The 15,073-nt window shown below is 41.3% G+C and overlaps 2 protein-coding genes across 2 annotated transcripts in view; one reads left to right on the top strand and one right to left on the bottom strand.

Annotated features, from left to right (window-relative positions):
- The window catches only part of LOC122553109 (F-box only protein 48), a 13,601-nt gene extending 13,329 nt beyond the window's left edge, over positions 1-272 (bottom strand). Inside the window, exon 1 of the mRNA XM_043696657.1 lies at positions 81-272. The gene's annotated coding sequence lies outside the window, so the exon portion shown is untranslated. The remainder of the gene's footprint in view (positions 1-80) is intronic.
- A 104-nt stretch (positions 273-376) lies between these two features.
- aplf (aprataxin and PNKP like factor) overlaps positions 377-15,073 on the top strand; it is a 60,665-nt gene continuing 45,968 nt past the window's right edge. The window contains exons 1-3 of the mRNA XM_043696656.1: positions 377-661; positions 4,087-4,158; positions 13,427-13,587. Coding sequence (XP_043552591.1) covers positions 578-661; positions 4,087-4,158; positions 13,427-13,587 — 317 coding nt within the window. The 5' untranslated portion in view covers positions 377-577. The remainder of the gene's footprint in view (positions 662-4,086; positions 4,159-13,426; positions 13,588-15,073) is intronic.

The raw sequence follows: 15,073 nt of genomic DNA, 5'->3' as shown, positions 1-15,073 counted from the left end.
AACCCCCGAGCCCTCGTTCTCCTCTGACTGACTCTCACTCTCACTCCCACTCTCTCTCTCTCTCTCTCTCCCTCTCTCACTTTATTCTGATCTTGTTTGTTTTCGGTTTAAATCTCCGGCCGTTGATATTTGTTTTTCTGCGACGTCACTCTCTCGCGCACCGCTTCCGCATTCGCACCGCACGGGGCATCCAACCGTTGCCGTCAGCAGGGCGCAGGCGCGCGGAAGGCCGGCGGCCGTTAGCCGTCAGCAGGGCGCAGGGGGCCGGCGGCCGTTAGCCGTCAGCAGGGCGCAGGCGCGCGGGGGGCCGGCGGCCGTTAGCCGTCAGCAGGGCGCAGGCGCGCGGGGGCCGGCGGCCGTTAGCCGTCAGCAGGGCGCAGGCGCGCGGAGGCCGGTGGCCGTTAGCCGGGCGCGAAGGATCCTGGGTGTTGTAGTTTAGGGGAGTTCTGACGGTATTCCTCGCTTCTTCTTTCTCCCGGTCCCAGCAGAGGGACAGTTTGTGTTGGGGGGCCGCACGGTGAGCGCCACCTTAGAGCAGCGGGAGGAATGTGAGCTTCTTCCCAGGAACGCGAGGAGGATGGAACTGGAGCCAGAGGACGGGAGCGGGAATATCGCTCTAGCGGGAGGCCTGACCGCCGTAGGCCGCGGTCCTCTGCTCCGGGTGAGAGACCTACCACACTCCCTCCTTCCCTCCCGCACCCCCATGCGTCTCAGCAGCTGCCCCAGTCCCCTCCCTCACTCCCTCTGTCTTCCAAACCTCCACCCCCCCATCCCTCGCCGTTTCCGAACCCGCACCACTTCCTGGGGGCACCCCTTCCTAGAAAAAGGGTAATCTGCCAGGGGTGTCTAAGTGAGGTTATCAAACTGAAAGAGAAGGCGTACTAACTAAGTGGCCAAAAACAACTCGACACTAGAAGATTGGGAAAACTTTAAAGGTCAACAGAAAGCCACAAGAAGAGCTATAAAGAAAAGTTAGAGATCATGAGAAGAAAAAAAGCTAGCACAGAGTATAAAGACAGATAGCAAAGGTTTCTATAAATATACAAAATATATGTAACAAATCTTCTCAAAACTTGCTAATATAAAATAAAAAGTGTGTCTAAAACTCTTTTAGAGGATGAGAAGGGGCATTTAGTTGTGGGAAATGATGAAATGGCCAAGGCATTGAACCGGTATTTGTATCAGTCCTCACAGCGGAGAACACTAATAACAGGCCAGTAACTGACAGAGATGAAGGTAGATGAGGACCTGGAAACAATCATTGTTACAGAGGAGGTAGTGTTGGGCAAGTTAATGGAGCTAAGGACAGACAAGTCTCCTGGCTCTGATGGATTGCATCCCAGGGTACGAAAAGAGATGGCGGGAGAAATAGCACGTGCACCCGGTGGTAATTTTCTAAAATTCACTGGACTCTGGGGCAGTCCCAGCAGATTGGAGAACAGCAAATGTGACCCCACTGTTTAAAAATGGTGATAGACAAAAGGTGGCGAATTATAGACTGGTTAGTTTAACCTGTGTTGTGGGGAAGATGGTGAGTCAATTGTCAAGGAAGAAATAGCAAGGCATTTCAATAAAAATTGCCCCATTGGGAAGATACAGCATGGGATCATGAAGGGCAGGTCATGTTTAACAAATCTTTTGGAATTCTGTAAAGGCACTATGAGCACGGTGGACAACGGGGACCCAGTGAATGTGATGCACCTAGATTTCTAAAAGGCATTCGACAAGGTGCCACACAAGAAGCTGCTGTGTAAGATAAGGATGCATGGCATAATGGGTAAAGTATTAGCATGGATAGAAGATTTGTTGACTAACAGGGAGCAAAGAGTGGGGATGAAAGAGTGCACTTCTACCTGGCAATCAGTGACAAGTGGTGTGCCTCAGGATTCAGTGTTGGGGCCACAATTATTCACAATTTATGTAAATTATTTGGAGCTGGGGACATGTATAGTGTCAAAGTTTGCAGATGACACTAAGATGAGTTGCAGAGGACTGAAAATTTGCAGAGGAATATAGATACTTTGAGTGGGCAAAGGTCTGGCAGCTTGAATACAATGTTAATAAATGTGAAGTCATACATTTTGATAGGAGTAAAAATAAAAAAAAGTTACTTGAATGGTAAAAACTTGCAGCATGCTGCTATGCAGAGGGATCTGGGTGTCCTTGTGCATGAATCACAGAAGGTTGGTCTGTATGTACAGCAAGTAATTAGGAAGGGAAATAGAATTTTGTCCCTCATTGCTAAAGGGATTGAGTTTAAAAACAGGGAGGTTATGTTGCAGCTGTACAGGGTGCTGGTGAGGCTACACCTGGAGTACTGTGCACAGTTTTGGTCTCCGTACTTGATAAAGGATGCACTGGATGGGGTGCAGAGGAGGTTCACTAGGTTGATTCGGGAGTTGAGGGGGGTTGGCTTATGAGGAGAAACTGAGTAAACTGGGATTATATTCATTGGAATTCCGAAGAATGAGGGGGGAATCTTATGGAAACATATAAAATAATGAAGGGAATAGATGAGGTAGAAGTAGAGAGGATGTTTCCACTGGTGGGTGAAACTCTGACAAGTGTGCATAGCCTCAAAATTAGAGAAAGCAGATTAGGACTGAATTGAGAAGGAACTTGTTCACCCAGAGGGTTGTAAATCTATGGAATTCCTTGCCCACTGAAGTAGTTGACACTACTTCAGTAAACATTTTTAAAGCTAAGATAGTTTTTTTTTAACTAATAAAAGGAATTAAGGGATACGGTGAGAGTGGCGGGTATGTGGATCTGAATCCATAAAAAGATCAGCCATGATCTTATTGAATGGCGGAGCAGGCTCGAATGACCAGACCGCCTACTCCTGCTCTTAGTTCTTATGAAACTAAACCCACTGAACTTTTTCTATTTTTCGTATTATAACTAACCCCTTTCAATCCTATTTCCTTTGTTGCACACACAAAAACCTCTCCCAGTTGCCAGATGCCAACAATTAACAAACCAGCAATCATTGATTTGCCCAGTCATTCTGAACTCTGTTTCATAAATTTGACCAGTAGAAGACACATCACTGTTTCTGATGTTAATTGTTCCCTCTAGTTTACTTCAGTTTTTGCCATCCTTCTCCAGTCTAAGGCATGCGTATTGGCATTGCTGTTTCTTGTTCTAATCTGATTGTACAGCATCAGTCATTGTCAGAATGGGCTTTCCTTACAGAATCATCATGGAAAGTGAAGATAACCCCCTGCTTCATCTGTCTTCAATGAATTGTCTCCCTGAAGCCCTCTGCCTGCACCCTCATCTCAGATGAGGAAACTGCAAGCATATTGTTGCTGAATTTAAGACAGTCTCGTCAGTCTTCACTCTTCCTTTCTCTTGGCTAAAAATCTCCAGTAGGTTAGAATAATACAGCATAGAACAGGCTCTTCAGCCCAAAGGTCTACCATTTACTCACTACATTACCCAAGGGCTTTGCTGCAATTAGGAATGTGGTGTGGGCAATCAGCATTCCCTTTAAGATGGCTGTGTTGCAATTTTAAAGAGACAAGGCCAGAGAACAGAGACAAATTATGGGGCATTACCACTGCCAATCACTGAACCCACATATCTCTCTGCTTTTTCACATCTCTCCTCTCATGGCATTTTCTGTGCTTGTTTTAGATAAAATTAGATTACTTACAGTGTGGAAACCGGCCCTTCGGCCCAACAAGTCCACACCGACCCGCCGAAGCGTAACCCACCCATTCCCCTACATTTACCCCTTTTCCTAACACTACGGGCAATTTAGCATGGCCAATTCACCTGACCTGGTTATCTTTGGACTGTGGGAGGAAACCGGAGCACCCGGAGGAAACCCACACAGACACGGGGAGAATGTGCAAACTCCAGTCAGTCGCCTGAGTCGGGAATTGAACCCAGGTCTCTGGCGCTGTGAGGCAGCAGTGCTAGCCACCGTGCCGCCCACACAGTTAGTTGTCTAACAAATGTTCTGCTCTGCTTTACACTATTCTTAGTTTATTTTCAATTAGGGATCTTAGCATTCAAATAGGTAAGTATAATGCTGTGGTAATTATATGTAACTCTTTTGATGGATTCTTTCAATTTCAGGTTTCTGATAAACGAGTGTCCAGGAATCATGGTCTGCTGGAAGTGCTCGATGGGAAGTTGCGCATCAAACCAGTGAGTAGGTTTCTATCTAATAGTGAAACTTCTGCAAATATAGATAATACTTTATAACTAGTGAGATTAACCATCTAATCTCTAAAGCATCAGAGTCGGGCCTAGTTAGTCCTTAAATGGTGTTCTGTCTGGGAATACTGGGTGTCGTAGATTATAACCTACATCAATTTCTGTGATGGCTCGGCATTACAACAGTGCTGTGTCAGTTGATTGGCTTCATTTTATGACTTAGCTTCTACAGAAGTTACTTTGGATTTTATTAAATCCACATTCATATGGGAACATTAGTGGCGCTGTTCCTATTCTGCAATATTGAGATATACAGTGCATCAGTCCTTATGGGCCTAGTGAAAACAAAAGCACAATTCATATTAGAGTGTTTCACAAATTCTGACTATGCCAATTTTATGTGCACCTCTTGGTTCCGATAGCTTTACTTTCGCTGTCACTGGGTCAAAAAAAAACTGGAAATCCCTCCCTGACAGCACTGTGGGTGTACCGATTCAGCAGTTCAAGAAGGCACCTTCACAAGAACAACTAGGAGTGGACAATGAGTGCTGGTCCAGCCGGCGATACCCAACTCCCAAGAATGAATAATAGAAAGAAATATGAGGTTGAACAAAGGTTAATATGGGTCTATTAATTTCTCAATGCATACAATGGCTCAGCATACTGGAGGGCAAAAAGTGGGTGTTCTGTCATCAACACAGTATACTGGGATTTGAAAAATGTGGTGCTGGAAAAACATAGCAGGCCAGGCAGCATCCGAGGAGCAGGAGAATCGACGTTTCGGGCATAAGTCCTTCTTCAGGAACCAGGCCATATTTTTATGCTGGCATCCAAGTCTTTGAGCTGAGAAAGTCATGCTTACTTTTCAGCTTTGAATACTGAGATTTAATGCTGTGGTAGATTATTTGAATAATTATTCAATCTTTTGTTTATTGTTTATGAAAGTGACATTTTGAAAGTTTGTCACATTTATTTGGACTTCTGCTCATCGCTTTGATGCTAATTTATCATCTAAATGTGACAGCAAAGGATTTAGTTCCAAAACACGCAATTGATATTTGCAGAAAATGTAATTCTTTATATGCTTTTGTGGGTGTCTCTGCCAATATTTAAAAATTGTAACTTATTTATTTTCAGCAGAATGACAATTATACTGACCACATATTATCTTTGGTCAAGTTGATAGTATGTCTGTGGGCCATTAACTAAAAGGGGAGTTAGAACACATGTACACTAGCTACAATTGCTGCCAACATGAGGTGAAGGAAATTTTGATTTATAATCCTCAAAAATGTGTTTTAAAAAAAGTATGTTTGTCATTTTAGACCTTGATATCTATTATGCAGAATGCACTAAACCCTGATAAATTTAAACCTGCAAATACATTTCTTCCTGTGTCTAATTAAGTCAGTGATCTATCTTTTCCACAAATATTGTAATTGTTATGTGTGATTTTTATTTAAAATCTCGGTATTACTCGGGAAAGAGAAAGAGAATACTTTGCTAGAATGTAAATCAAGTTCTGCAAGGTGTTTTGCACCAGGTTACTGGTAGAGGGCAGCTAGTTCCCAATCATTTTGTAAAGAGAGACACTACTTCTGAACCAGGCCATATTTTAAATTCATTTCAACTGACATCTAAACCACATTTGAGTAGAACTTTATATTTGCTATGGCAAGAGCTTGCATTTAGATAGTGCTACTGCAGCAATAGCTTGCATATATATTGTCATTAATATAGTGAAGTATTCTCAGACACTTCATGGGATCTGTTGTCAGACCAGATGTAACATTGAGGGGCATGAGGTTCAGGACAGATTGAGAATAGGTAGATGTTGAAGAAGGACAAGGGAGAGAATTGCAGAACTTAGGGTTGCAGCAGTTTCTGTTTATTTTGTTCATACAGACATCTAATTGCACTTGAAAAGATGGTGCTGAGCTGCTGTCTTGTACTGCTGCAGCAGTCATGTGCTAATGGGAAGAGATTTCCAGGCTTTTGACCGAGTTGAAGGCCATGATTGCTAACAGTGCACAGCAAAGTAGGGCACTTGACTGGTGGATGCTGAAAGGATAGAGTCATAGAGATGTACAACATGGAAACAGATCCTTCGGTCCAACTCGTCCATGCTGACCAGATATCCCAACCTAATCTAGTCCCACTTGCCAGCACCAGGCCCATATTCATATGCCCATCCAGATTCCTTTTAAATGTTGCAATTGTACCAGCCTCCACCACTTCCTCTGGCAGCTCATTCCATACACATACCACCATCTCTGTGAAAAAGGTTGCCCCTTAGGTCTCTTTTAAATCTTTCCCCTCTCACCCTAAACCTATGCTCTCTAGTTTTGGACTCTCCCACCCCAGAGAAAATACTTTGTCTTTTTACCCTATCCATGCTCCTCATGATCTTGTAAACCTCTATAAGGTCACCCCTCAGCCTCCGATGCTCCAGGAAAACAGCCCCAGCCTATTCAACCTCTCCCTTTGGCTCAAATCCTCCAACTCTGTGTTGTGAAGATATGCGTATACTTTAAAAGAGTTAAAAGCAGCAGAACTACTGGACACAGCACCAAGTGTTCTCAATAAGGTAACAATGTAACACTGGTGGAGCAACTCGATTAGTTCATTGCCTGGAGACAAAAACAAATTTGAATTTGGCCAATTAGTTTAAATTATACCCTGAAAAATATCAAACTCTACTCCAGTTTGAATTGAATATATTGACAATCTTAAAAGCCAATGACAGAATCTGATGCTTTGGGGGTATAAGATTGGGGATAATTGAACAGTTGGGAGGAGAACTGCCAAGCCCAGCCTGTAAAAAACTGCTCAAAAAATAGCTCTCTTAAAAGGACCTTTTCGATCAATAACCTGTGACACAGAAATTCCTAAGAAAAAGGAAAGAAGACACAGGAGATCCAAATAGAAGAACGAAAGTTGCCTGGTTTTGAGATAAGAAGTGTAGTTTTGTAAATTTTTAATTGGGAGTTTTATCACATTAGTATTATAGAAGGGAAGGTAAAAGATAAGTTAGAGGAAGAAATGATAAATAGTTATTAGTTAATTATTTTCTGTTATACTGAAAGAAATAAAGTTGGTAAGTTTTACTTTAAATAGTTCTTGGCAACTCAAGTATTTACAGATTACTGCGCGGGATAAATCTTTGCTGTGTTGCTGGTTTTAAAATAAGAAAGAGGGTTTATCCCGTGTCATAACACCTGGCAACATCCTTGTAAATCTTCTCTGAACCCTTTTAAGTTTTACAGATGTTTCCCTTTGTGGGCAAGACATAAACTAGAAGAAGGAGGAGAAAGTGAGGTCTGCAGATGCTGGAGATCAGAGCTGAAAATGTGTTGCTGGAAAAGCGCAGCAGGTCAGGCAGCATCCAGGGAACAGGAGAATCGACGTTTCGGGCATAAGCCCTTCTTCAGGAATGGCTGAAGAAGGGCTTATGCCCGAAACGTCGATTCTCCTGTTCCCTGGATGCTGCCTGACCTGCTGCGCTTTTCCAGCAACACATTATAAACTAGAAGAATACAGTTTAAAAGTAAAGATATCTCTCATTTAAGATGGAGATGAGAATTTGTTTCTAAGAGTTGAAAGTCTGCAGAACTGTCTTCCCCAAAGTGTGATAGAGGCAGGATGAATGAAATATTTTTAAGGCAGAGATAGTTTCTCGACAACAAGGGGTTCAAAGGGTGTTGGAGTAGACAGGGAAGTGGAGTAGAGGTCACAATCCAATCAGCCATGATCTTACTGGAAAGTGGACCAGGCTTAAGGGACTAAATGGCCTATGCAACAGGGAGACAGTAAGGACTGCAGATGCCAGAAGTCAGAGTCAATAGATGTGAGGCTGGAAGAGCACAACAGGTCAGAGGGCATCCAAGGGGCAGGAAAGTTAACGTTTCGGGCTGAAAACCTTTGTCAGGACTGGGGAGGGGGAGGGGAACCCAAAAGTAAATAGAGGGATGGGGTTGACGCTGGGGGAAGTGTCACCCCTCTCCCTCTATTTACATCTGGGCTCCCCTTCCCCTTCCCCTCCCCCTCCTTGGTCCTGACAAAGGTTTTAGAACGTAGAACATAGAACAATACGGTGTAGAACAGGCCTTCAGCCCTTGATGTTGCGCTGATCTATGAACTAATCTAAGCCCATCCCCCTACACTATCCTATCATCATCCATGTGCTTATCCAAGGATTGTTTAAATCTCCCTAATGTGGCCGAGTTAACTACATTGGCAGGCAGGGCATTCCACACCCTTGCCACTCTCTGAGTAAAGATTCTGCCTCTGATATCTTTCTTAAATCTATCACCCCTCAATTTGTAGCTATGCCCCCTCATACACGCTGACGTCATCATCCTAGGAAAAAGACTTTCACTGTCTTCCTCTGATCATCTTGTATGTCTCTATCAAATTCCCTCTTAGCCTTCTTTCCAATGAGAACAAACCCAAGTCTCTCAGCATTTCCTCATAAAACCTTTCCTTCAGCACAGGCGACATCCTGGTAAATCTCCTCTGCACCTTTTCCAATGCTTCCTGTAAGAGGGCAACCAGAACTGTTCACAGTATTCAAGGTGCAGCCGCACTAGCATTTTATGTAGTTGCAGCATGACATTACGGCTCCGAAACTCAATTCCTTTATCAGTAAAACCTAACACACCGTATGCCTTCTTAACAGCACTATCAACCTGGGTGGCAACTTTCAGGGATCTATGTACATGGACTTCAAGATCCCTTTGCACATCCACACTATCAAGAATCTTTCCATTGACCCAGGAAACGTTAACTTTCCTGCTCCTTGGATGCTGTCTGACATGCTGTGCTCTTCCAGCCTCACATCGACTGAATGCCCTATTCCTTCAATTTGTATGTTCATATATAAACTGAGCAAGAGATTGCAGTTGCAGGTATGAAAGGATCTCTGTGCCCTCAGGCTGGAGGAGATTATAGGGTTAGGGCAAGGTAATGTAATGTATTGGAAGGATTTTAAAATGGGGTTTCAATTTTCAGGTTATAAAGTTTAGCTCCTAATCCAGCTAAGAGGGCGCAGGGCCGATTCATAAGTACCCTGCAGTACTTATTACAAGGTATTAAATGTAGAGCTTTGGGCGAGCCAAAATTTACAAGGGATGGATAATTAGATGCTGATTGCAGAACATTCAAATAGTGGACCTGATGAAAGGTTCGCCCCCACATCTTAAATGTTAATTCTGTTTCTGACTCCAAAGATGCTACCTGACCTGCTGAGCATTTCCAGCATTATTAAAATCTTACTGAATAGTGGAATTTAGAAAGAACACAAGTGTGGATATGGGTTTCTGCAGCAGAAGCCACAAATAAAATTTATAAATACATTGAGGCAAATTAGCACTTTTCCTTCAGAAAATATTAGATTTAACAGCATTATCTCAGTTCAACTGTTGTTTTATATCACTTATATTTTTCATGTTTAAAATTAACTCTGGAGAAACAAAACAGTAACCTTCTGTAGTGGGATCTATTTAAGCCATAAATAAAAATGACAGCATGGTTCTTCATACTCTTGGGATTTAATCTGTTCTAATGCAGCACTGTGTTAAGATAACTTCTTTTTAGACCTGTGCAAGTGTGTTTTATGTTACAATGTTCCTGTATAAATTGGAATTTTTTGAAGGATAACCAGTAACTAGTAATGATTAATTATTTAGGCCATTCTGAAACTATTAAGTTATAGGCCTAATTTTTATTAATATTGTAAAGTTCTGCTGAAAATAAATGAAGGCAAGGTAATGATTAAGCAGGAGTAGAGAATTTTATATCTGGACTGTTTTTTTTGGAGTATATTTATACGTTTTGTTAAATTAGAAAATTAAACTCTTAAACATGCCCACCACTTGTTGGTAATTCATGAAAATTCAGTGTCCATCATTTTCCCTTCAATTTAAATCTTAATGGCAAATGATTAGCATAGTCCAATTGATGACCATTCAGGCCTTCTGCATTAAGATGACATTTCTCTAGTATAAGTCAGATTGAATTTGTTTCAAAGTAAATACTGGTGATTGTAACACATGAACGTGCTTGTTTTATATTGAGAAATTCTGCATTATTTACTGTAGAACTGTTGAGGCTCTACAGCATGTTCCAGCAGAGCAAGATGGTATTTGCTTCCATATCACTTGATATGTTCTAAGTATTTGAAACACCAGGAGGAAATTACCAAAATATTTGTTTAAATAAAGTCACAAAACCAGCGTAGTGAAAAATAGAAATTGACTTATTAGTTTTCAGTCACTGATCTGCTACATGAAAGAAAGACGGAATTATGGAATCTGAACCCAAAATTCTTGTCATACTTGTCTAAATTCTTTCATGCGTGAGAGTTACCCACCCATAACTGCCTTGGACCAAGTGAACAGCTCGATTATTTCAGAGGGCAGAACATTGCTTTGGGTCTGCAATCCCATGTAGGTAAGGCTGGATAAAGATGGCAGATATCCTTCCCAGATGGCATTAGTGAACCAGATAGCTTTTTAAAATAAGTTTTATACAAGTTTGATCCTTCTAATTTTTATTTTAGCAACGTTGACACGATGTCTGAAAATTTTGGTTTGATTGGGTAGAACTAGGTGTTGATTTGAAATTCTTTCCTTTCAGAGGTTTCAGGTTTTGTGTTTTTCACGGTCAGATGGTGAAAGATGTTTTTTGGGTACAGGCTTCTGGATGACATTGAGTTCTGTAACAATCTGTGGCTTGACCAATCCAAGGGCAGTCGTTAGGGGCAAGAACAAGTTGTCATTATTATTTCCTCAACTCAGAGACTGCTAATGTCATTCTGTCCCATAAATTATCCACTTTACTACTCAGTGAAGTAGCAGAAGCCTGTGCAGCTGAACTATCCACTACATAATCCCACTTGATCCTCAAGTTACTAAAACCCTCCTACTACCTTTAGTTATGTAGCTGTCCAACTTCAATTTCCAACTATAGTCAGTGTAAAGAATGTGGTGCTGGAAAAGCACAGCAGGTCAGGCAGCATCTGAGGAGCAGGAGAATTGACATTTCGGGCATAAGCCCTTCATCAGGAAGCTGCCGGACCGGTGCTTTTCCAGCACCACACTTTTGACTCTGATCTCCAGCGTCTGCAGTCCTCACTTTCTCCTGGTCAATGTAAAGGCCATTTTCTTTTTAGACTGTGGACTCAAAATGGGAAAACATATTGTTTTAAGCCATGAAGATTGTGCAGAGATGTTTGCAGCTTTAAAAATAAAATTTCCAGGAGCATTATAAATTGTATATTAAGCGATGACTGCCTGACAACATGTTGATTGGTTCCTGGGAAGAGGATGATGGCCTTTGTTTGTGAACAGCACAGCAGAAGTGTCTGGCTGCAAAGAGAAAACACAGGAAGTAACCAAAATGATCGTTGAGGGCAGAGCAGGCAACGTTGTTTACTTGGACTTTAGTAAAGTCTTGGTAAAGATTCTGCATGCTAGACTAACTGGTAAAGTTAGATTGCATGGGATTCAGGGTGAGCTTTCCAATTGAATATGTAATTGGCTTATTGGCAGGAGACGTTGGTGGTGGTGGAGGATTGTTTTTTTTGGACTTGAGGTCTGTTACCAGCAGTGCTTCACAGGGATCGGTGTTTTGTTTGTCATTTATGTAAATGATTTAAATGAGAATATAGAAGATCTGGTTAGTAAATTTGCGGATGACACCAAAATTGGTGGTGTAGTGGACAGTGAAAAAGTTATCGAAGATTACAAACAAATCTTGATTGATTGGGTCAATGGGCTGAAGAGGAGCAGATGGAGTTTAATTTGGATAAATGCAAGGTATTGCGTTTTGGTGAAACAAATAAGGGCAGGACTTAGACAGTTAAAGATGAGCTTTGGGAAGTGTGGTAGAACAGAGGGACCCAAGGATTCGGGCATGTAATTCTTTGAGGTTTATGACATGTAGACAGGGTGATTAAGAAGGTATTTGCCTTCATTACTCAGATCATTAAGTATAGGAATTGGGAAGTTATTTTGAGGTTGTACAGGACATTGGTGAGGTTTCTTCTGGAGTACTGTGTGCAGTTCTGGTTGCCCTGTTATAGGAAGGATATTATTAAGCTGGAGAGGGCTCAGAAAACATTTACCAGGCTGTTGCTGGGAATGGAAAGTTTGAATTATAGGGAGAGACTGGACAGGTTGGGACTGTCTTCATTGGAGTGTAAGTGATTGAGTGATGGCCTTATTGGGGTTCTTAAAATCGTGAGGAGTGTGGTTAAGGTGAATGGCAAGTGTCTTTTCCCGATAATGGTGAATTTCAAGACCGGGGGACATATTTTTAAGGTGAGATTTAAAAAGGATACGAGGGACAACTTTTTTTTATATACAGAGTGGTTTGTGTGTGGAATGAACTTCCAGACAAAATGGCAGATGCGGGTACAGTTACAACGTTTAAAACACTTTTGGATAAGCTCATGAATAGGAAAGATTTGGAGGAATATAGGCCAAGTGCAGGCAAGTGGGACTAGTTTAGTTTGGGATTATGGTCGGTCTGAACTGGTTGGACCGAAGAGAGTCTCTCTGTGCTGTGTGACTCAATGATCCAAATCTCTTTCTCCTCCTCCTATGTGAACTTGTAAAAGAAAATCTCATGGTAGCTATTTGTCACTCACACAATTTCCTCTGTAAACTGCTGTCTCTGCAATGGCTATTGTTAAGACAAATGATCCAGTTTTTGTGGAAAAATAGTTGGAGTTCCAAAAATGAAACCTCAGAAACCAATGTGAAACCAGCAATTTGAACAGAAAATGCAGGAAGTACTCAGCAAGTCAGGCAACATCTGTGGTTGAAGAAACAATGATTCAGACTCATTAATGTTTGCCAATTGTGTTGAAAGTTTGAGGTTTAACTGTCAATTATCACTTGTATCCCTACTTCAGTAATATTGGAGATGGGTGTGTGATAGGCAGGCTAGGAAGTAGACCTCAAACCACAATCAGATCATTCATGATCTTATCAAATGGTGGTCCAGACAGGCTCTAAGGCCTAATGGTCAACTCCAGCTTGTAAATCTTGTTTAATAAATCAATTCTAGCTAACAAAAGCATGATTTAATCATTTCAGCAACAGGTGAGCTGTGGCAGGGTGAATTAACTATTTTGTGGACCTCCCGAAAAGCCTTTCTGGACTCAAGATAGAGAAACTGTGCATTATTTAACCACTTAGTATTGTTAGGATGTCATTTTGCATCAGATATTGTTCATCTCTGTTCTTTATTCCAGTTACACACCAATCCATGCTTCTATCGGTCATCAAATGGAGACCAGTTTCTGCCCCTGGCTAAGGATGAATGGCACTGGCTGAACCCAGGAGACTCTTTTTCTTTACTGCCAGATAAATACATATTCAAAGTAATCTTACCCAGCTTCGAACAGACGTTAAGGTGACTTAATCTTTAAATCAGAAGCAAATGAACATTAATCATATCTCTGTCTATGAATGCATTCAACATTAATGGTGTGATGTTTTCACAGAAAGTTAACAACATTACATTATCTAACCTTTGACTTCCCATTCCGATATTGTAAAGGTTAGGACAGTATGGTAGAAGTCTGTTGTAACCCAGATGTTTTCAGTCCTAAATGTGAATTGGTTAGCTGGGCCACATTAATAAGAAAATGCTTACTTTTTCCTATTTGTAACAGCAAAACAAGGATTTAGATAACAATTTGCTGGTTTCTGGGAGCTGTGCAACTCCCATGCAATAAGCAAATTCAAACCACATTGAGCCCTGTTATAAGAAGCTACCATGGTCATTTTTGGTGAACTATGTCTTTGAACAGTTAGATCAATATATCATCAAACTCATGTTGAATAGTTTGTATCTTAAGCTATTTTTGTATGAGAATTGATTGGTTCTGTTTTCACAGTTGCCATAAATTGATGGATAAATGTGTTTAAACTTGCTCTGTTGTCCGTGAAAATGCTTAGAATCATATGAACTAGGAGCTGAAGCAGTCCATTCGGCTCCTCAAGCCTGCTTCACCATCCAATAAGATTGTGGTAGATATATTTATCCTTCAAATTGCCATCTACTGCTGATTATTCCTTACTCCCCTTATCCTGTATGAAATTATCTACCTCTGTTTCAAACATAGTCAGTGACATTGCCTCCACCACCTTCTGAGGCAGTGTTCCAAAATTCCACCACATTTTGAGAGAGAGAAAGAAAAATCACTAATTTTAAGACCGTGCTCTCTACTTCTGGACTCAGCCACAGGAGCAAACATCATTCCTGTATCGACTCTTGTAGAGGCCATGCAGGATCATATTCGCTACCATCAAGTCACCTCTCACTCTTCTAAACTCCCAGTAGAAAAAAAAGTCCAGTCTGTCCAACCTAAGACAACCCATCCAGACTAGTAAAGCTCCTCTGAACCACCTCCAACCCATATACATCCTCCCTCAAACAGAGATCCAAACTACACACAGTATTCAAGATGTTTTAACAAAGCCCTGTATAACTGAAGTGTAGCATCCTTACGTTTATTTTCAGTTCTTCCTATAATAAACAATAGCATTCCAGTAGACTTCATAATTAAGTGCTGTACCTCCATGCAAATCTGTTGTAGCTGATGCACTGGAACTCCTCAATTCCTCTGCACTTGAGAATTCTGGAAGGTATACAATGGAGAAAAGTTAATGTATTATCCTACTTGATAATTGTTTCTGTGCTTCAGTGCTTTAGAAGTTCTGTTCTATATAGAAAATAAGTATTGCAGTAAGGTTATAATTTGTTCTTAATAATAAAAATTATTCTTAACAGTATTTTTTTGGCTCAGACATTTTTCCCTTCCCTTAAACCTCTTTCTATCCTTCAGTTTTGTCCGTGTCCTGAATTGATTAGCTCTAAGAGTTAGTGAAATATA

The sequence above is a fragment of the Chiloscyllium plagiosum genome, chromosome 9 (genome assembly GCF_004010195.1).
Source record: "Chiloscyllium plagiosum isolate BGI_BamShark_2017 chromosome 9, ASM401019v2, whole genome shotgun sequence".
Lineage (NCBI taxonomy): Eukaryota > Metazoa > Chordata > Chondrichthyes > Orectolobiformes > Hemiscylliidae > Chiloscyllium > Chiloscyllium plagiosum.
Note: the sequence above shows the minus strand (reverse complement) of the source record. Positions and strands in the feature narration are given on the sequence as shown.